Raw genomic sequence first — 20102 nt, 5'->3', positions numbered from 1 at the left:
AAGCAGCCAGGGACCTTGGCCTGGGCATATGCGAGCCCCCCGCGCATGCACTGATAAGTCACGCCTTGGTTCTCGCCATTTTCTCCTTAACTTGCCTGCTGCTGCTGCTGCTGCTGCTGCTGCTTACCAAGAGCAGCAGACCCAGTATTCCAGCAGCAGCAGTTACAGCAGCACGGCTTCCGAGAACAGCAGCAGAAACACCACAGTCGCAGCAGCAGCAACAGCATAAAAAACGGGAAAGGTCAGCGGCAGGAACAGCACAAGGAGCAGCAACGGCAGAGCTAGAACTACCAACTGCAGCAGCAGCAGTAACACAACCAGCAGCAGCAGCAGCAGCGGCCGCAGCAGCAGCAAAAGCTGCAGCAGCAGTGGCAGCAGCAGCACCAAAACCAGTCAAAACAGTAAAAGAAGCAACAGCAAGACCGGTAGCAGCAGCGGTAGCAGCACCACGAAAAGCAGCAGCAGCAGCAGCAGCAGCAGCAAAATTACGACATAATGGGTCTGTGGGTGCGCCTTTGCCCCTGTGTTTGTGGGGCCGACTGGCCTGGGCAAATCTACAGGTGGTGTTTGCTGCGGTTGGGTTTTGAAAAATATGTTGCAAGTTTAGATCAGCCGGAAGTGCATCAGAAGCGCATGGGCAACATAGTGATCCGCACGCAACAGCAGCAGCAGCAGCAGCAGCACCAGCAAGAGGCTACTGCCAATGCGGCGCTCGGCGTCAGCAGTTGGAACAACTGCATCCGCACCACCCAGTACACCTGGTGGAGCTTTTTGCCTTTGAATTTATTGTCGCAAATTACCCAGCCTGCAAATTTCTATTTCTTTGTCATGGCGATTCTGCAGATGGTGCCCGAAATAAGTGACAGTGATGGGATGCCTACTTTTCTCTTTCCCCTGTGCCTCGTTATGCTAATTACAGCAGCAAAGGATGCTTACGAAAACATAAACAGGGCGCAGGCTGATCGCGCGGAAAACCGCCGACTCTGCAGTGTATGTACACCCCACGGCCTGCAGCAGGTGCTCTGGGAGAGTCTCAAGCCCGGCGACGTCATCAAGTTGAATGTTGATGAGTCCGTGCCCGCCGATGTGGTACTTTTGAATTGTTCAGACCCCTGTGGGGTCGCTTATGTAGAGACAGTGCAGCTTGACGGAGAAACGAACCTGAAAAACAAAACCTGCATTCCAGCTGTAGCCAGATATGTCAATAACGACGAAGACGCTGGAACTATGAATCGTAGGCCCCGGACTCAAAACCCTAAACACTTCAGCACAAACCCTAAACCCTTGGGCCAATTATTTAGGACATCCTGGGAAGGAAGGCAGTGGCTGCTCTTTTGGGTGTGGGGTGAATAGTGGGGTTGTTTTTAAAAAAGTTGCTGCTGTAAGCCTGGCTATTGCTGAACTACATGTATACACATATTATAAATTTGTGTTTACATATACATAAATAAACATATTTTGTACAACTGCATGCGTGTGCATGATACAATTTGTGGGCACGTCTCTGGCTTTCTTTTCCTCTTGCTGGTCACTTCTTTTCTGTCTCTGCTCTTCTAAGCCATTTTCTTTTTGTGTTGTTTTTCGTTTTTTTCAGTTGAGATTCATTACGAAGTGCCTTCCGCAGAACTGTACAAGTTCTCGGGCACTCTGCTGCTGCTGCCTTCTCCCGAACACAAAGCAGCAGCAGGAGCAGCAAGGAACGAGCACCAAAACACTCGAGGCAACCGCCACGCAGCAGCGTCTCCAGTGGTTTCGACCCACAGCAATGGGGGGCAGCATCCCTTGGACAAGCAGCAGCAGCATCGGCGGACGATGCAGCAACTGGGGACCACCCGAGGCAGCAAATGGAACAACAGCAGCAACGTGAACGACAGCACGGTGCAAGAACCTCAAGACGCCCTTGTTGGTATCAGTAGTGCTGCTGCTGGCTCCCCACACACCTCTCCGCAGCAGCAGCAGCAGTTTGCTGTGGACATTTCCCAGTTTGTGTGGAGAGGGGCTACAGTGCGCTGCACAGAGTGGGCGTACGGTCTTGTTGTTTACACTGGCCACCAAACCCGAATAATGAAGAATACAAAACAAAGAGAGCTCAAGTATTCACGCACACAAGTGCTGTACAACCAACATGCAGTGCTGCTGGCTGTTGCCCAGGTAATGCGCTGCCTCTGCCGCTGCTTCTGCTCCTTCTGCTGCGTATGCGGCTGCTGCTGCTGCTGCTGCTGTTGCTGATAGTGGCAGTGCTGGCGCGACATCTGCATTTTGGATCTTGCTGATGGTTATCTCGCTGATTGTGACACTGTTGCTGCAGCTGGCTGGGCTGTAACAGCCGTTGCTGCTCCGAGTTTGCTGCTGGCTGCTGCTGCTCTTGACGCTGCATTTGCTTCTACTTCGACGCCTCGTTTTGCTGTTGCTTCCCACTTAGAGAAAAGATGACTTTCTAGCATCACACTCCTCGATGAGTTGTTGGCAAACGCATCTTTCCATGGTTTCAAGTTCGCGGTTTAGGGCCTGCGACTTGTGGTTTGTGCTTTTTGTTTCAGTTCATATTGTGCGCAATAGCAGCAGTGGTTTATGCATCCAAAAACCAGCACCTGTCAGACAACGCATGGTACTTGGATACGCGTTGGGAGTCGGGACTGTCAAACTTCCTGACATCCTTAGGAGTGGTGAGGCATTAGACTTTAGGGTCTTGGGTTTAGGTTTTAGCCTCGAAGATTTGCATCTTAGCGTCTACAGCTCAGAATTTTTGCGAAGGGTGTACTGCGCGACAAATTTTGCTGTTTAGAACCCAGTGCCTTGCTTCAGTTGCTGTATGCTTGTTGGCCTGGGGATAAAGCTGTACCTTTTAAGCCTTGTGTTTGCTTCAGGCATTTGGTCGCTACGTGCTGCTGCTGAGTTATTTCGTGCCTATAACATTACTAGTGCAGCTTGAGGTCAGCCGCTGGTGCCAAGCGAGCTTCTTATCTGCTGATGAGCGTATGAAAGCTTCCAGCCGCAGCAGCAGCAGTGGCGTCTTGGGAGCCAGTAGGAGCGGCGCAGCGTCGGGAGAGGAAGGCGGGTCCGGCAGCAGCAGCAACAGCAGCAAGGGTGGCGCAGCAGCACAATCTGTTGCTTTGATGGATGAGCTGGGAAGCGTCACTCACGTGTTTTCGGACAAGACAGGAACCCTCACTCAGAACCTCATGCAATTCAGGTGTCTAGGCATCGAAAACGAGGTCTACGGATACGAAGAGTTCGAAGAGGAGGTACTAAACCCTTCGCCTAAAACGCTGAACCACAAACCCTGTAGTTTAGACAAGATACAATTTGCGGAGAAGGCGGTGCAGGTGGCAAAAAATTCGGAAAGCACGAACAGTAGCAACAGTAGTAAACACATGCATGCAGGGCGAGGCAGTACAGAACAGGCTTTTTGGCCTGCGTGTCAGGGTTTAGGGTTTGTGGTTTAGTGTTTGTGCCCTGTTTGTTGTGCAGAAATCGTTTGTAGTGTCGGAGAGCTGTAGTGAACTGCGTTGCATGCGCTCTCGCGGCGCTTCTCTGACTTTGTCTGTCTGCGAAACTGAAGTGTTGAAGAAAGGAAAGAAGAAAGATAAAGCAGCGAAAGATGTGAATGTGTCGCCCAATGAGCACGTTGACTTTGACGCGAAGAATTTCCACGAGAAAATTGCAGCAGCTTCAAAAGAGCATCAAAGAAAGGCAAGCCATTCCCTCAAACCTATACCACAAACCATGAATTCGATGCCACAAACCACCAAATCTAAACCCTAGACCTTATTTTGCAAACTGCTACACACAGAGTACAAATGGCTCCGTGTGAAGTGAGCACCACTAACCCCAAATCAGGAACTAGAGGACCAAAATAGCTTTAGTTGAAGTTGACCTGGCTTGACAGGTTTTTGGGCTTGCGCGGTGCGTTGTAATTGTATTTAGGCTCGAGACGCTCTGATGGTTTTGGCTTTGTGTCATTCTGTTCTGCCGAAACCTTCGGCACCTCTGCCTGAGCGGTTGGACATTTGCTGCACTGCGGAACCGGCCTCTGGAACTGATGCTTCTGCAGCTGATGCTGCTGCTCCAAGTGATGGTACTGCAGGTGCTGAGGCTAGGGAAGCAGTGCTGCAGGTGCAGCAGCAAGAGCAACTACAAAAGCATCAGGAACGAGACCAGCAGCAGGAGGAAAAGCATCAGGAGGCGGTGGATGGGGAGTTCCAAAAAGCGAATCAGAGGGAAGAAGATCAACAGACGCAGCAGGCACACGCACACGTGCAACTATCGCCGGACGCGGATTCACCTGGGAAAGCGCCAGCAGCAGAACCTGCTGTTGACGCCACTGCAGCAGGTTCTGCTGCTGTTGACGCCACTGCAGCAGCGCCAAGAGCAACGGCAGGGACTCCTGCTGTTTCTGCTTTGAAAAAGAGGGCCGTTTCTGTCCGTTCTGTATCCCTCTTGCCGTCCTTCGATTTGGAAGATGGACCAAGAGGAGGAAAAAATGCCGAAACTCATGGAGGCGGCGACAGTGTTGCTTCTCGCGGAGGTGCTGCTGAAAGCGCTTCTCCACCCATGCCTCACGTCTTTGACCCGCCGACAGAACACCATGGAAGGACCTGCAGCAGCCGAAGCAGCAACAGCAGCAGTAGAGTGAGGGTGCGTGGCAGTACCAGTTACAGCAGCTGCTACAGCAGCAGCTACTACAGTGACAGCAGCAGCAGCAGCGATCTCAGCAGCAACAACAGTGATGGGGAGGACAAAGGTTTCTGCAAACCACGCGTTGGTGCTGCAGCAGGCCGCAGCTCCCGCTGCAGCAGCGCAAGGCTCAACAGCCTCCAGCGACAGTTCAGCACCAACAGCAACAGCGGCTTGCGGAAAACACACTGCTTTCGGTACAAGAGGGTACCATCGCTGCATATGGAAGCACCACGCTTTAAACGTAAGTGGCCCCTAATTGCAAGAACGTAAACCGTATGTGTGAACTTTGCTGAGAACTTCGCGTGTATGTGCACCTGTTCGCATTGAGTTCTGTCCTTGTGCTGCTGCTGCGCACATACTCCCGTTGTCTTACTGTGAGTGCTGCTGCTGCTGCAGCTGGTGCAGCCGCTGGTGGCGCGCTTGACCCTTCGGTCAGAACTCCTTCTGCTCGAGAGAGCCCCTCTTTGCCAGACCCAGCAGCAGCATTAGCAGCGGCGGGGCCGCAAGTGCCGACTGCAGCGTCGCCATCAATTAGTTTGCGGTCCCAGTTGTGTCCAGCTTCCTCTCAGCAGCAGCAGCAGCAGCAGCAGCAGCAGCAGCAGCAGGCAGACGTGACCTTATGCCATTTCCCCTTGGAGCTGGCAGCAGCCTACGACGCTTCCAGCCCGGACGAGCTGGCCCTGACAGCAGCAGCAAAGCACTTGGGGGCAGAATTTGTTTGCAGGCCGAACTTGAACGCGATCCAGCTAGCTGTGCGCTCCGAGCTAGCGGCAGAGGCTCTCCTGAGCGATGCAGACCGTCGCCGCATAGAAGCCCTAGCTACTGCCCACAATGAGCAGCAGCAAAAGCCGCAGGACGTGGTGCCTGTAGTGAACATAGAGCTGCTGGAGGTGCTTGAGTTCGACAACTACCGCAAGCGAATGTCTGTCGTCATCAGGGACCGCAACGGGCGGCTGCGGCTGCTTATCAAGGGAGCAGACACAAGCGTCTTTGCTGTTGCTGCAGCAGGACAGGAGGAAGCAATTGCTGCATGCAAAATGCAGCTGGGCGAGATGGCGCAGAGGGGGCTCAGGACCCTCGTGCTTGGACAGAGATTCATATCCGAGAGGCAATTCGAAAAGTATCAGGCAAGAGACATATGATGGTGCTGCTACGATTGGTGCTTTTGCTAGTGGTGGCACAGTTCCAGTTGCTTTTATCGCTGCTGCTGTCGCGGCGCTGCTTGACTGTTGTGGGATGTCCTTTTTGCTGCGGGAGTCCAGCTTTTGTGGTGTTGTTGGTGCTGCTGCTGCAACTGGAGACGGTGGTGCTGCTGCCCCAGTTGCTGCTGTTTGTGCTGGCGCTGTTGGCGCGTTGCTGCTTCTGCACATCGCTGGATGCTTTAATGCAGCGACGAATCGCAACCTTCAAGATCCTCAAAATGCGAAGTTGGGAGGTTTAGATTTTGTGTTCTTTGGCTTGTGGTTTCTGGCTCGTGCTACAGATGGAGCTGATGGCGGCCAAGGACCAAACGGGAGAGAGCAAAGAGGCAGCAGTTGCTGCTGTCTTCGCCCGCATGGAGAGAAATATTGAGCTCTTAGGCTGTACCGGCATCGACGACAAGTACGTGCGGACAGTTCAGAGCCCAGGTTTTAGGGTTTAGAGTGTCCTTGAGGGTTCTGACCGTAAGTTTTTGCAATTTCCAGTCTCCGCGCCTATTCCCGCTCCACCTTTTAGGGTTTAGGGTTTGCTGCGTGAGGCTTCGGGTTTTCTTGCAGGCTGCAGGACGAGGTGGTGGAAACAATTGCAGACTTGAAAGCTGCTGGAGTCAAGGTGTGGGTTTTGACGGGGGACAAATTGGAAACGGCGATCAGCATCGGCCACAGCTGCAGCTTGCTGACGGACTTCACATACAATGCAATAGTAGATGGAAAGAGCGCAGAGGCCGTCAGAGAGCAGCTCCACCAATACATGTCGTATATAGTGGCGGCCCAACTGGCGGCAGATGCCTTTGAAGTCATTGCACTGAAGGCTGTGAGTTGACCTAAGCAGGAAAAGTAGATGTTGCTGAACAGAAACAACACAAAAAGCACACACATATTCAGCGGAATCACTTCCTCCCTTCGGTGCCTTGATGGCTTTTGTTTGTCCAGGTACTTCCTGTGACGAATTGGCCACTTTGCTGTTATCTGCCTTGCCTTTGCCACTAGTATGTGACTTTCTCCCCATTTTTCTGTTTTTTCTTTGTTATTTTTTCCTGTTTCCCAGCTGCAACAACAGCCCTCCGAGGTCAGCGACGAGCAACACAGCATTTCCCCCGAGCAGCAGCAGCAGCAACGGCGCGGCATCCGCTGCAGTAAATCCCCCGCTGTTTGCTTTAGGGCTCCCGGAGGCGGGGCCGACAGTGCGTCGGTGCACAGGGCTCGCAAAGCAGAGCCTCCTACGATTCCTTGGGAGTCCTTCGTTAAAATTTTGACATTCAATGCGACCAAGAAGGTCGTCAAGGCGGACCCAAAACAGTGAGCGTTTAGGGTTTTGGGTTTAGGGTTTGGAGTGCAGGCAGTGGAGTTGGAAGCTAGACCTGATCTGTGATGCAAGGCAGATGTGTCGCGTTGAAAAGGGAGATGCGGGACAAGGGTTTGACCTATAGGACTTAGGGTTTGCTGTGTAGGATTTAGAATCTGCTGAAGCCACCTAAATCCTGCCCTTAACATCTAACAACTATTAGCATTGACTTCCGTAGAGTGTTCATAATTGAGGGGGTAGGGCTCAGGGTTTAGCTTCTAGGGTTCAAGATTAGAGTTTGTTTGCAGGCGTCGGAACAAGCGCCTTTCCCCGCAGCAAGTTGAAGACATCGTCCAGGAGTACCTGGAGCACTTCGAAAGAGACAGCGAAGAGGGGAAAGCGCGGGAAAAGAAAATGAAAAAAGAAGGACAGAGAAGGAAGAGTCTTTCTCGCAGTAAGAGCAAGAGGGACGAGGCCTTGGCAGCTGCGGCAGCTGCGGATCCGGGCGCTGCTGCACCAGCTGCAGCAGGAGTAGCGTCCGAGGAGCCAACGCTCAGACATGCAACCGGCGGCGCAGCAGCAGCAACAGAAACAGAAGAGGAGCAGCAGCTGATCTGCCGATCTACTACGGACAAGAGCACAACTGACAGACTTAACCCCTCCAGCACGTCCATTGAGATTCCGGCAGTTCAGGGATATCAGGAGTCAGCTACAGACCCTAAATCCTCAGATTTTAACATTAATTTCCTTCTGTAGGGCAATGTAGATTTCAGAGTCAACTATGGCTTACACTTTGGAGTGAGAGTCTTAACACTTGTGTGAGCTCTGAAGTTTCGGATTTAGAATCAAGGGTTTGCTTGTTTGCAGGTGTGCTATTACAATAACTGGGGAGGCTTTGACGCATGCGCTGTCAACAGCAGAAAACAGGCGATACTTCTTTGGCTTGGCTTCTCTTTGCAATACCCTCATTGCTTGCAGAGTCTCGCCGAAGCAAAAGTCGGAGGTCGTACACTACTGCCAGAGGTAAAGGGCTTGCAATTATGGCTCTTGGATCTAGGGTTTATGGCATATGGTTTAACATATAAGGGAAATGGAGAGCAGCAGTATAATCCTGGGTATTAGGGTTTGAGTTTCGAAATTAGGGTTTGTGTGTTTGCAGGTACCAAAGCAACACAGTATCCCTAGGCATAGGAGACGGAGCTAACGACGTGGGCATGTTAATAGCAGCAAATGTAGGCGTGGGCATAAGAGGCAAGGAAGGGCTACAGGCTGTACGCGCAGCAGATTTCTCCATTACTGAATTCAAGTCCGTCAAGCACGATAGCGTTGGGCATTTTAGTTGTCGGGTTGTTGCTTGTGTGTACTGCGTGCCTTTAGAGCTTAAGGCTTAGCGTTTACTGCAGGCTTTGCCTCTAAGTTTAGTCTACTTTACAGTTGTGTGTGGGAGGAGTGTTTGTTGGGGGTGGTGTTGATAGGTATTTGCGAATGAAGTACGATCCGTGCCAAATATGCTTGTGAGCTTGTGCAAATGGCATTTGGGTGTTTCGTAGGTGCGCCTATGGTGCATAGTCGTTAGTGCATTCACACTCCTTTGTTTTAGTGAGAGTACATGTGCGTATATTTAGCTCATAGCAGAAGCAAGCTGGTACCCGAAATTGTGAACTTTAGACCTTATACCCGCATGAAAAGTAGTCTTGAGTCTGCGTAGACGCAGATTAATATATAGAATAGATTGCGTTCAAATGATTATAGAGTGGAAGAATTCACACGCAAGGCAGAGTTTAGTGCCCGTTCTAATCCAACCATATATTATGTACTTGCAGAAACGTGCGTACGTGCATATTCTGGTGAGGGACTTGCGTGTTCATTCAACCTAAAAAGTATTGAACAGGCCTTTAGGGATAGTTGTTTCTTTTTGTCGTGTTCGCCTGCGTGAAGGTACTTGAAGAACTTGCTGTTTTGTCACGGGGCTGAGGCTCTTCGCCGCAACTCATTCCAAATATATCAGACGATATGGAAGAACGTGGTTTTCGGGTTGGCAGATTTCTTTTACGCCTTTGTCTCGGCCTGGTCGGCCGCTGACCTGTTTAATTCATGGCTTAAACAACTCTTTAATGTGTTGTACACCACACTGCCCGTGGTACTTTACTCCATCTTCGACAGACAGCTGCCGATGGAGGTCACCCTGCAAACTCCAGTACTCTACCCAGCTTTTGCGAGTAAGCATGCATGCCATGCAGTTCTGCATGATGGCAAGATTTTGAATTCGTGGATGTTTGCACGTTCAGCACTGGAGCCCCATGTATGTCACATTTTGATATTTTATGAATGGTGGATTAATTAATACAACTCAGAATTGAATCCACCCCTTTATTCTATATGCCGCTTTGTGACGTTTGCTCAGAGCTGGGAGTCCAGCGGTTTGCAGGTGCGGGTTTATTTTGGCGCTGGTTCGTCTACGGCTTGTTCACAGCATGCTGCTGTGTCTTTATTCCTCTCTACGGGCTGGGGTGGGGTGGCGTAAACCTTGGAAACGATGGTCATTTGAGCCTCACAGTTCGGTTTGAAGGCAGTTGCGTTTTTTGGGTGATAATTGTGGTAAGATCTGGACCCTGCGAATTGCTTGTAAAGCTTAGCTAGTTGTAACACTTGTTCGAGTCTTTGTCTTTGGCTGAAAAGCGGAAGTGCGCATTCCAGTTCTTGAACATATGAGTTCAGGTTTGCGGATTCGACTTGTCTGTGCAGGTGTGCAACTTGATTATCATTCCATACCTGCACACGTGGTTTTGGTTTATATGGCTAGCAGTGTTCTTGGACTTTGGATTCTGGTTTTTGTCCGCGGGAGTTTGCCCTTTGGTCCCTGGAGAATACTGCCCCGATTTGTACGGAGCCCTGCGAGCGACGCACATCTTCAGCCGCCACTACTTCGCAGTGGCTCTAGCGGTGGTGGTGGTGCTGTTGCCTCCTTTCCTGAATTGGTTTTATGAGGTAAATCTTCCGGCTTTTGAACCTTTAAGGTCTAGTTTAGAAACTTTCCACAGTCTACACCGTTTTTTCCTATATCCACGTTTCTGTGAACAAGACTCGTGCGAAGCAGCGCCGAATTTAAGAGGAAATCTTTTTGAATTACTGCGGCTATCGCGAATAGTTCGTGTGTAAAATTTTAAACTTTCATTTTGCTTTATTTTTTCTTCAGACAATGTTTCGGCCTTCTGCCCAATGCATTATTCGAGAACGCATTGCCTTAGGCGTATTTGACGTTGTAGTCGCCCCGAGAGGAAACGCAAAGACAGTTGTTGTGGTCCCGAAAACTCGCAGTGAAGAATGGAGAGGATACGCATTTGCTGAGCAGGTGAATAAGTTGAACTTCCTTGTTTTATTAATTGATCATTAAATCAACTCTTTCGTCGATGCACAGGCTTGATTGTTTGCACTCCCTATCCATTCTGTCTAGTTGACTTTTTCATTCATCATTTGCTCTCACCCATTCATAATTGTTTGAACTGGGATTTCGGAAGCAGTTACGTTCAAGAAGAAAAGGAAACAGCAAACACATAATGCAGCAACAAACTTCTAGTTCTAGTACCCCCACACTTTCATGGGTAGAACAAACCTTTGACATGAATGCCAGCAGAGAGTCCCAGGGATGCAATTGCTGCTGATACGGTGCTGCTGCAACTGCTGCTGCTGCTGCTGCCTTGCAGGACCGTACTCGTCTGGGGCACCACCGTCTGTCTCTGATGCACTACAGCAGCAGCGCACTGCCGCAGAACTCCGCTGGAATGGAAGCAGCAGCAGCTGCTGCTGCTGCATCTGCTTCGCGGCTCAACAAGGGCTTGTCACAACAGAACAGCAGCAGCTTGCGGGCAGGCAGCAGCTGCGGTACGTTGCCGCTTTTGCCAGCAAGCAGGCGCTCTCAGTCTGCTGCTACGAACGCAGCGCTGCGCAGCACGTGAAGCCCCACAGCTGCTGGACGCACAATCGCATGCATGCATGCATGCATGCATGCATGCATGCATGCATGCATGCGTGAGTGCATTCGTTTGTACACATATATAGATGAACTCAATGGTAGTTCTTTGACGTGGCTGCTGCACCTTGCAACACTAGGACCTGGGAGTATTCTTGTGGAGAACCTGCAATGGTTTACAAGCGTTGGTTCCAGTTGCTGCTGCCGCTGCTGCCGCTGCTGGCGGGCAGCGAGGCAGCAGCAGCTAGCTAGCAGCAACTGCCAGCCACCCTACTTTACTGAGATTTGCCTTTAGATCCGCAAGGCTACCGGAGTGGCTAAGAACACTAGTGGCCTCCAACCGCATTGGCCATTTGGAGTTTGGTTTATTTCTTTAACTAGTCTGGCTGCTGTCATTTCTCCCGTTGCTGCTGCTGCTGCTGCCAGCTGAAAGGCGCTGCAGCGGTTTGCTGCTGTGGTTGGTGGGTACTGCTGCTGCTTGCTGCTGCAGCTTTCAGTGCTGTGAAGCGAGGGTTTGGGGATTCTGGCTGCAGTGCGTCTTCTGACGGTTTGCTGCTGCAGTGCAAGGAGGTTCTCGCTGTTCATTAGCACTGCTGTCCAGTGGAATGCGGCAGACAGCCGCAAACTGAAGGTGGACTTGCTGCAATGCCATTGTTTTCTCTCGACTTTAAACTGGAACTTGGAAGCAGCAAAGTTGCGCGCAAAGACAGCAGCAAGTGAATATTGAAGAATCGGCAGCTCCGCCGTGCACGGCTGGCGGGGGGCGATCGGATGCCGAATGCATTGGGCTTAATTGAGTAAAATGTATAAATCAATGGACATACAATAGATTTCAAACACATTTTCCCGCAGAGGCTCAATTAAGGGCTCATTTCTACGGCCTTCTGGTGAGTGTTCGTAGTCGCGTGGGTGTTTCAGGTTGCTCGGGACGAGCAGCTTTTGTTTGTGTCTACTGAGTGCATCTCTTTCCCCTTTGTCTGCGTTTGTTTTTAATAAACTGAAATAACACAATGAAAACTTAAAGAAGGAGCCGAAGGCACAAATTACCTTCTCTCCGTGCTTCCCAGGAGGGGGGAAATCTCCCCCAGTGGCGGCTGTGTTGAGCGTGACTGTTTCTTCAGGCAGCTGAGGTAAAAAGAAAGAAATAAAAAACACACGGGCCTTAATGCGCTTTCATAATCATCTCCGATATGAATTAATCTTTTTGGACTCTGTTGCTGATGCTGCACGTACACCTGGTGGCGCCACCGCCACATCACTCTGCTGCTGCTGCTGCTGCTGCTGCTGCATGCATACAAACACAGCCTCCACCGAGTGACACGGGAGCGAAAGATGATTTTTTAAATTTACTTTGTTCCCAGTGACTTTTTGCATTGCTTAGCTCATTGAAACTGCAGGCTGCTGCTGTGGAAAGCAGGGGAATCAGCCACCGGTCACCGCAAGCAACTGCTGCAGCAGCGGTAACGGCAGCAACAGCTGCAGCAGCGGCGCCGGAAGCAGAACAGGCACCAGCGCAGAAGCGCAGCCACGTTCCTGTGTGTCTCACGGCCCACTCAACACCGCCGCAGCAAGGCTGCAGCAGCAGCAGCAGCAAAAACAGCTCGCCAGAAACCAACGACTGAGCCGCCACAGTGGCTGCAGCTGCTCTTTTTGCCGCCGCAGATGCCGCCGCTGCAGCTGCAGCCATGCGCAGGCGCCGCAGGGACAGGTTGACTGTCGTGACACTGCAACGCCACAGAGGCGCTGCAGCAGGAGCTGCAGCTGTTCGTCTCCACAGCAGCAGTAGCAGCAGCAACAGTAGCAGCAACGGCGGTGGCCAGCGCAGCTGCAGCAGCAGCAGCAGAGTCATCCACAGCAGCAGCAGCTGACGCGTCCAAATCTGCGTGCGGCTGTTGCTGCTCACCACAACATGGAGGGACTGGCTCTGCTGCTGCAGCGGCTGCAGCAGCAGCAGCAACACCAACTGCAGCAGTCGCCCGCACATATGCAGGATTTGCTGCGCCGGATCAAGGAGTACACGGAACAGCAAAGAACAGCAGAGCAGTGGCTGCACACGCTGCAGCAGCAGCAGCAGCGACAGCAGCAAATGCAGCAGACGCTGCCGGTTGAACAACAGGTGCTGCACCAGATTATAGGGAGACAAACAGCGCAAGTGCGTGTGATGCAGCAGCTGCAGCAACTGCAGCAATTGCAGCAGCTGCAACAGCTGCAGCAGCAGGCTCCTGGGGTGCTGCAGCAGCTGCTGCAGCAAGGCGGGACTCCGCAGGAAGAGCAGCAGCAGCTGCTGTGTGCCATAAGCAACAAAAACCTGCTGCTGCGACAGCTGCATAACCAGCGGCAGCAGCTAGCTAGTCAACTGCAGCAGCAGCAGCAGCAGCAGGTTGCTGACCAGCTGGCAAACATATTAATAGCTGAGAGAAAAGTATCGCAGCAGAAAAGCTCCTTAGAAAAGCAGCAGCAGCTGCTGCAGCGCGCAGCAGCAACAGCTGCTGCCAGGCCTGGGATACCTGCAACTGTTGCTGCTTCTACTTCTCCGACGAACTGTGTTCGGCAGCAACTGCTACAGCTGCTGCAGCAGCAGCAGCAAGCAGCCGCAGCGGAAGCAGGCAGCAGCGGGGCTAAGAGCAGTTTCTTTGTGCCGGCTCTGCAGCAGCGACAGCAGCACGAGGCTGCGCTGCATCAGCAGCTGTTGCAGCAGCTCAGCAGCAGCAGCAGCAGCAGCAACCAATACGCTGCAGCTGCTGCTCCGGTAAGAAAACGAAGAGCAGCCCCGAGGCGGCGGCAGCAGCACCAGCCATTTCAGGCGCGGCAAGCGCTGCAGCAGCAGCAGCACGAGGGGCTGCAGCAGCAGCAGCAGCAGGAGGGGCAGCACCAGCGGGAGGAGCAGCAGGAGCAGGAGCAAGATGGAGGCGCTGCTGCAGCTGACGACAGCAGCTGCAGCAGCAGCGAGGACGGCAGCAGCCGACTGAATGCAAAGGAAAGGCAGCAGCTGCTGCAGCAGCAGCAAGAAGAGACGCTGCAGCGGTGTTGCGCCCAGGCAACTTCAGTGCTGCGGTGGCAGCACCTGCGAAGGAAGCAGCAGAAGCAGGAGCAGCAGCAGGAGCAGCAGCAGCAGCAGCAGCAGGAAGAGAGCCGGGGGAAGCGCCGGCGGGTGCAGCAGAGCAGCAGCAAGCCGGAGCAGGAGGGGGGCGACGGCTGCAGCCCCGCAAACAACAGCAGCAGCAGCAGCAGCAGCGATAGCGACGGGGAAAGCGCAGCAGCAGCAATTGGCCGCAAACTGTACAGACGGCTGAAGCAGCTGGCAGTGGACCAAATTATAGATCTTAAAGGGAGAGGCAGAAGAGGGAAGTCTGCGAAAGACACAATGTCTCTCAGCCAAAAAATAGATGTTTTCATCAACAACGGGTACCTAAACCGTAAACCCTAAACCCTAAACCCTAAGCCCTAAACCCAGACCCTGCGGTAAGCACGGGGGCTGCAGCAGCGCTTGTGGTGCGGGTGAAGGTGCGTCTGTGTGGCAGCGCTGCGCTGCTGCTGCTGCTGCTGCTGCGCCGCCGCCGCCGCTGCTGCTGCTGCTGCTGCTGCTGGGGAGCAGCAAGGTGGGCAGCGGGGGTGTTGTGCTGCTGCAGCGTGGCCTGCGGGACCACGGAGAACCTCTCACCGCTGTGCAACGTGTACACCGTAACTTACCGCTTTAAACCCCAAAATCATATTTCAATGCTTTCGGATTTGAAGAGAGTTCGGCTGTACAGACAGGCCATTGACTTTCTCGCCAAAGAGGCGAACACGGCGTTGGAAATCGGCTGCGGGCCGGTCTGCATTCTCGCCATCAACGCGGCAAGGGCCGGTGAGAAACCAAATTCTTTTTTATTTATTTCCTTTTTATTTCCTTTTTGTTTCCATTTTATTTCCTTTTTTTGTTTCCTTCTTTCTTTCGCTCCGTCGTGGGCTTCTTTGCGGTGTCTGCGCAGACACCGCAGCGTGCTGGGTCGTGTTTGCAGCTTTGCAAGTTCAACTTCTGCTGTTGCTGCTGCTGCTGCTGCTGCTTTTCTTGCAAAGGGGCATTTATCCTTTCGCTGCTGCTTCTTTTCGCCTGCGCAGCTTCATTTGGGACTATTAATCCTCGAGTTTGTCGAAATTTTGTCGAAGTTGAACGAAGTTGAATGCTGCTTTCTTGTGCACAGGAGCGAAACATGTGACAGCTCTGGAAGTTTCCCGACGCTCCGCCGCAGAGGCTTCTTCTTATGTCCGCATTTACGGATTCGACTCCGTCATTAAGGTGCATGCATTGTATTCCAAAGAGGCAGACCTTCCGGCCCTCGCTGCAGAGGCCAGACAGACCCTGCAACAGCGCCAGCAGCAGCAGCAGCAGCAGCAGGAACAGGAGCAGGATCAGGCTGCGATGAAGCAGCAGGGCGCCGCTGGAAAGAACGGAACCAACAAGGCTAAGAAAACGCCGCAGCCCAGTCCTAAGGGTAGCAGCAGCAGCAGCAGCAACAGCAACAGCAACAAAAGCAGCAACTGCAGCCGCGGCAAGGAAAACAACAAGGGATTCGATTTGCTGATCCATGAAATCATTGGAGATATTTGCAGCAATGAGGGAGTGGCAGACGTGATTCTCGACATTCAACAGAGAACGGGTAACTAGCTGCTGCTGTTACTGCTGTTGCTGCTGTTGCTGTTGCTGCTGCTGCTGCTTTGGCTGTCGGTGGGCTGCTCTCTATGCTGGTAACTTTATTTGTCATTTGGCATGCAGCAGCAGCAGCTCTAAATGCAGAAGGTTGTGCGCTAACAATCATACGTTTCACTTCCCATACTAAGCACCCCGCCCTTCTGCTGCTGCTACTGCTGCTGCTGCTGCTGCTGCAGGTCGCCTGTCTCGGTCTATTCCTTACGCCGGCCGCACTTGGTTTGCTCCTTGTGAATTTCCCTTGGAGCGCCACATCGCCTTTCCCCATAATAAGTAAATTTGCTGTTTTTGCTGCTGCTGCGTTGCTGCTGCTGCTGCTTTCCTGCTGCTGCTGCTGCTGCTGCGGTTCTGCCGTTGCTGCTGCTTGCCACTTCTGTTTGTGTGTCTGTGCATCGAGCATTTCGCAATCCAGTGCTTTTATTTTAATTAAATTATTAAATTGAAATTTATAACTTGGTGTTTTTGTTTTATTAAAAGTGTTGTCTTATACTTCTGTGCCGCCTGCGTGCATACCTCCCCTCACTTTCTGCAGCTCTTGCCCTGCCTAGCTAGCAAACCCACTCACTACTCAGCCGCACCTAGCTAGCTGGCTAGGTAGCTAGCTAGCTAGCTAGCTAGCTAGGTAGCTGCGTAGCGGGTCAGCTAGCGCCGTAGCCAGCTAGCTAGCTAGCTGAGTCGCTAGCCAGCTAGCTAGCTGCCTGGCTGGGAAGCAGGGCAGCTATATGGCTAGCAAGCTGTGCAGCCGGTTAGGTAGCCAGCTAGGTAGCTAGCCAGCTAGCCGGCTATCCAGCTAGTTAGCTAGCTAGCCAGCTGGCTAGCTAGCCAGCCAGCTGGCTAACCAGCCAGCCAGCTAGCTAGCTAGCTAGCCAGCTAGCTAGCCACCTGGCTGCGAAGCCGGGTATTCATGTAGCTGGCAAACTGTGCTGCCAGTCAGCTAGCTATGTAGCTATCCATCTACCTAGCTAGCAAGCTAGCTAGCTAGCTAGCAAGCTAGCTAGCTAGCTAGCAAGCTAGCTAGCTAGCTAGCTAGCTAGCTAGCTAGCTAGCTGTCTCCGGGCCGGGTTTTGTTTCAGTCTGTGGGCCTTCGGTTTCAGCGGCTGCTGCTGTCTGCCGAATTCGCCCCTTTGGAAGAACTGCTTTTCGAAGAAGACATGGCGAAGCAAATGCTGCAAAAGAGAACTGCGGCCTTCACCTGCACGCGAGCAGGTGACTGCCCTGCCTGCGCTGGCTAGCGCTGACTAGCTCGCGAGCTAGCCAGCGCGGCAGCTAGCTGGCTGGCTAGCTGCAGTGGCTAGCTCGACAGCTAGCTGGCGTGGTGGCTGGCTAGCTAGCTGCACGAGCTAGCTAGCGAGCTAGCTAGCTTGGTAGCTAGCTAGTTAGCTGCAGTAGCTAACTGGCAAGCTAGCTAGCTTGGAAGCTAGCTGGGTACCTGTGCTAGTTGGCTCGCCAGCTAGCTAGCTTGGTAGTTTGTTAGCTAGCTGTACGCCTGCCTAGCTCTCTAGCTACAACTAGCTAGCGAGCTACCTAACTTTGTCGCTGTCTGGCTAGCTAGCTGGCTAGCTAAGTAGGTTAAGACATGCGTAGTTGTCTGGGTAGTGGGGTCGCTGGACGGTAGCGGCTCTTGCCCAGATGGCTAGCTAGCTAGCTAGATGGCTAGCTGGCTAGCTAGCTGTGAGTGGAGAGTGGCTGTGTGTGCTGCCGGCTTCACTCTATCTACGTTGGGGGCTAGGCGTAGCTAGCTAGCTAACCTGCTAGCTAGCTAGCTAACGAAATAGCTGCCACGCGCTGCGCTTTTGCTGCTGCAGGCAAAATGGCTGGTTTTGTTCTTTGCTGCGAAGTGGAGCTGCTGAAGGGGCTCTCGATTGACCACCGAAAAGGCGAGGAGGAAAGCCACTGGTGAGAGGCCGGACTGCTGCTGCTGCTGCGCGTGCTGGAGTTGCTGCTGCAGCGTTTGCTGCTGCTGCTGCTGCTGCTGCTGCTGGCAGCTCGCTAGCCTCTTCTGAGGGTTTTCGCGCTTTGTATTGTGCGGGCGCAGCTGCTGCTTCCTTTGACCTTTGTTACTGTGTGGCTGCTGCACGACTCGTAGCTGCTCCCGCAGCGACCGCAGCAGCAGCAGCAACAGCAGCAATTACAGCAGCAGTAGCAGCAGAAGCAAGAGCGGTCTGCGTGGGTGCTACTTAGGTACACGAACATCGCCATGTTGAGGGAAGAAGTGGAGGTGCTGGAGGGTGACACAGTTGTGGTGTATACATGTGCGGACTTGTTGAACTACCAGGTGGGAAAGCTCTTCTTTAGGAGATAAATATTCGCCATTCATAAAAATTAGAAACATATTTAAAAATAAATATGAATAAATATATTTATAGTGCATATTAGCTGCTGAAGAGGGGGAAATTGCACGTGCAATTTTCATTATTCTGAATAGCCACTTTATGTAGTACATGTTTGCGGCGCATGCATCTTTCAGGGGTATAAGCATGCAAATATATCATTTATTCAAAAATAAACACTCTAAATAAGTCATTTTCGATATATGGTCTTCTATCGCAACTTTCCCTGTGCAGAAACAAAGGCAAACTGCTTTTTGCAAAGAGTTGGTCGCTGCTGCAAATATGTGTATCATCACTGCATGCATTGTGCACATTTTCTGACTTTTGTGCAGCGCAATATGTGAAATGATTTTTTCAATATTTTATCCTTTACATGCATATTTACATCCAGTATAGATGCATGCGTTCTGTTTATTCTGATTTGTTTGCTGCTGCTGCCTCGGCAGCAGGCTGGCTCCCCTGGTGTTTCCCCACAACAACTTTTCGCTCCTCTGCTGCGCCTCGCTGCCCAGCCTCTTAGTTAGCTGGCTGGCTAGCTAGCTAGCCAGTTAGCTAGCTAGCTAGCTAGCTAGTCGCCCATCAGCTGAGCAGCTGGGGGGCGAGCTGCTCAGCAGGGCAGTCAGCGAGCTTGGCAGGAGTCACGCTGGCTAGCTAGCTAGCTAGCTAGCTAGCTAGCTAGCTAGCCAGACAACTAGCGAATTACACAGGGTACATGGCTAGCTGCTTGTATGTGCTGCAGACAGTGGACGTGCCTCTGGGCTGCTGCTTGTCGGACACGCCGGAGATGCAGCAGACTCAATTTCCCGATAAGATAATCACGACGCCTCCTCGCAAGAAGCTGCTGCAGCAGAAGCAGCGGCAACAGCAGCAGCAGCAGCAGCAGCAAGCCAGAACGGCGTCTCCTGAGGAGTGCACAAGTGGCAACGGCGTTCAAGCAGCAGCAGCAACGCCGCAGCCGCAGGATGAGGAAGACGAAGAGGCGTGGCGCTACCCATTTGCTGCTGAGCTGCAGCAGCAGCAGCAGCAGCAGCAAAAAGCCCCTCCGGGCCACCGGCGCATTCGTTTGTCTCGCCCCCGTTTTTCTCTTTCCGCAGAAATCCACAGGCTGCCAATTACCCCTCTTAAGGGGAGCTACAGTTGCAGCTGCGGTGGCAGCAGCACCACTAGCAGCAGCAGCAGCAACAGCAGCAGCACGGCAGCGACGACGCCGACTGTGAGCGAAGATAGCAACAGCAGCAGCAGCCCAAACAGCAGCAATGTAGCAGCAGAGAACTGCTGCCCTCAAGGGTCTCCTGTTGCTGCTGGAGACAGCAGCAGCAGCGGCAGTGGCGGAGTTAAAACAGAACGCAGCAGCAGCAAAACCTCTGGGGAGACCCCCGCAGCAGCAGCACCAGCAGCAGCAGCACGAAGCGGAGCTCCTTGCTGCTGTTCACAATCCAGCGAGACGCCTTCGATTGTTCGGTTGGAGCCAATCATAATTACCTACTCAGAACAGTCACCGTTCCTGGACAAGACAGTCCGCTGCTGCTGCTGCTGTTGCTGCTGCTGTTGCTATACTGTCGGCTTCTCGCTGTTGCTGCATCGTTGAGTGGGGCACTTTGGGTTGCTTCTTTGTTGCTAGCATGCTGCTGACGGGGTTTCGCTGCCCTGTGCCTTTGGCACCACTCTGCTGCTGCAGTTGCTGCTGCTGCGGTTGCTGCTGCTGCTGCTGCTGCTTCAGGGGAGCCGCCAATCCCGCAGAGAGGCGGCATCATAACGCTTTCGCGACCAGCCCCGACGTCAGGAGGTGTTGCAGCAGTCGCTGATGCTGCAGCAGGTGCCGCTGCAGCAGGTGCTGCTGCAGCAGGTGCCGCTGCTGCAGCAGGTACCACTGCTGCAGCAGGTGCTGCTGCAGCAGGTGCTGCTGCAGCAGGTGCTGCTGCAGCAGCAGGCGCTGCTGAAGGCTCGT

General features: G+C 52.8%; 2 protein-coding genes across 2 annotated transcripts; both read left to right on the top strand.

The window, feature by feature from the left end:
• Positions 1 to 495: 495 nt before the first annotated feature.
• Positions 496 to 11120, top strand: ETH_00018890 (P-type ATPase, putative; the record flags this gene model as incomplete). The annotated part of the gene is made up of 18 exons (XM_013376362.1): positions 496 to 1234; positions 1595 to 2151; positions 2541 to 2666; positions 2868 to 3245; positions 3472 to 3693; positions 3928 to 4921; positions 5077 to 5807; positions 6164 to 6282; positions 6438 to 6693; positions 6928 to 7178; positions 7473 to 7868; positions 8032 to 8187; positions 8324 to 8470; positions 9103 to 9383; positions 9569 to 9762; positions 9910 to 10152; positions 10361 to 10516; positions 10869 to 11120. The coding sequence occupies 18 exons, from the start codon at positions 496 to 498 to the stop codon at positions 11118 to 11120; spliced, it is 6198 nt and encodes a 2065-aa protein (XP_013231816.1).
• Positions 11121 to 13043: 1923 nt separating this feature from the next.
• On the top strand, positions 13044 to 19910 carry ETH_00018885 (uncharacterized protein; the record flags this gene model as incomplete). The annotated part of the gene is made up of 8 exons (XM_013376361.1): positions 13044 to 14539; positions 14764 to 14981; positions 15319 to 15746; positions 16898 to 17030; positions 17630 to 17720; positions 18006 to 18099; positions 18894 to 19670; positions 19875 to 19910. The coding sequence occupies 8 exons, from the start codon at positions 13044 to 13046 to the stop codon at positions 19908 to 19910; spliced, it is 3273 nt and encodes a 1090-aa protein (XP_013231815.1).
• Between the last annotated feature and the right edge of the window lie 192 nt (positions 19911 to 20102).

The sequence above is a fragment of the Eimeria tenella genome, genomic scaffold (genome assembly GCF_000499545.2).
Source record: "Eimeria tenella Houghton genomic scaffold, Eth_scaff34, whole genome shotgun sequence".
Lineage (NCBI taxonomy): Eukaryota > Apicomplexa > Conoidasida > Eucoccidiorida > Eimeriidae > Eimeria > Eimeria tenella.
The sequence above is the reverse complement of the archived record's forward strand: the minus strand, read 5'-3'. Positions and strand labels throughout refer to the sequence as shown.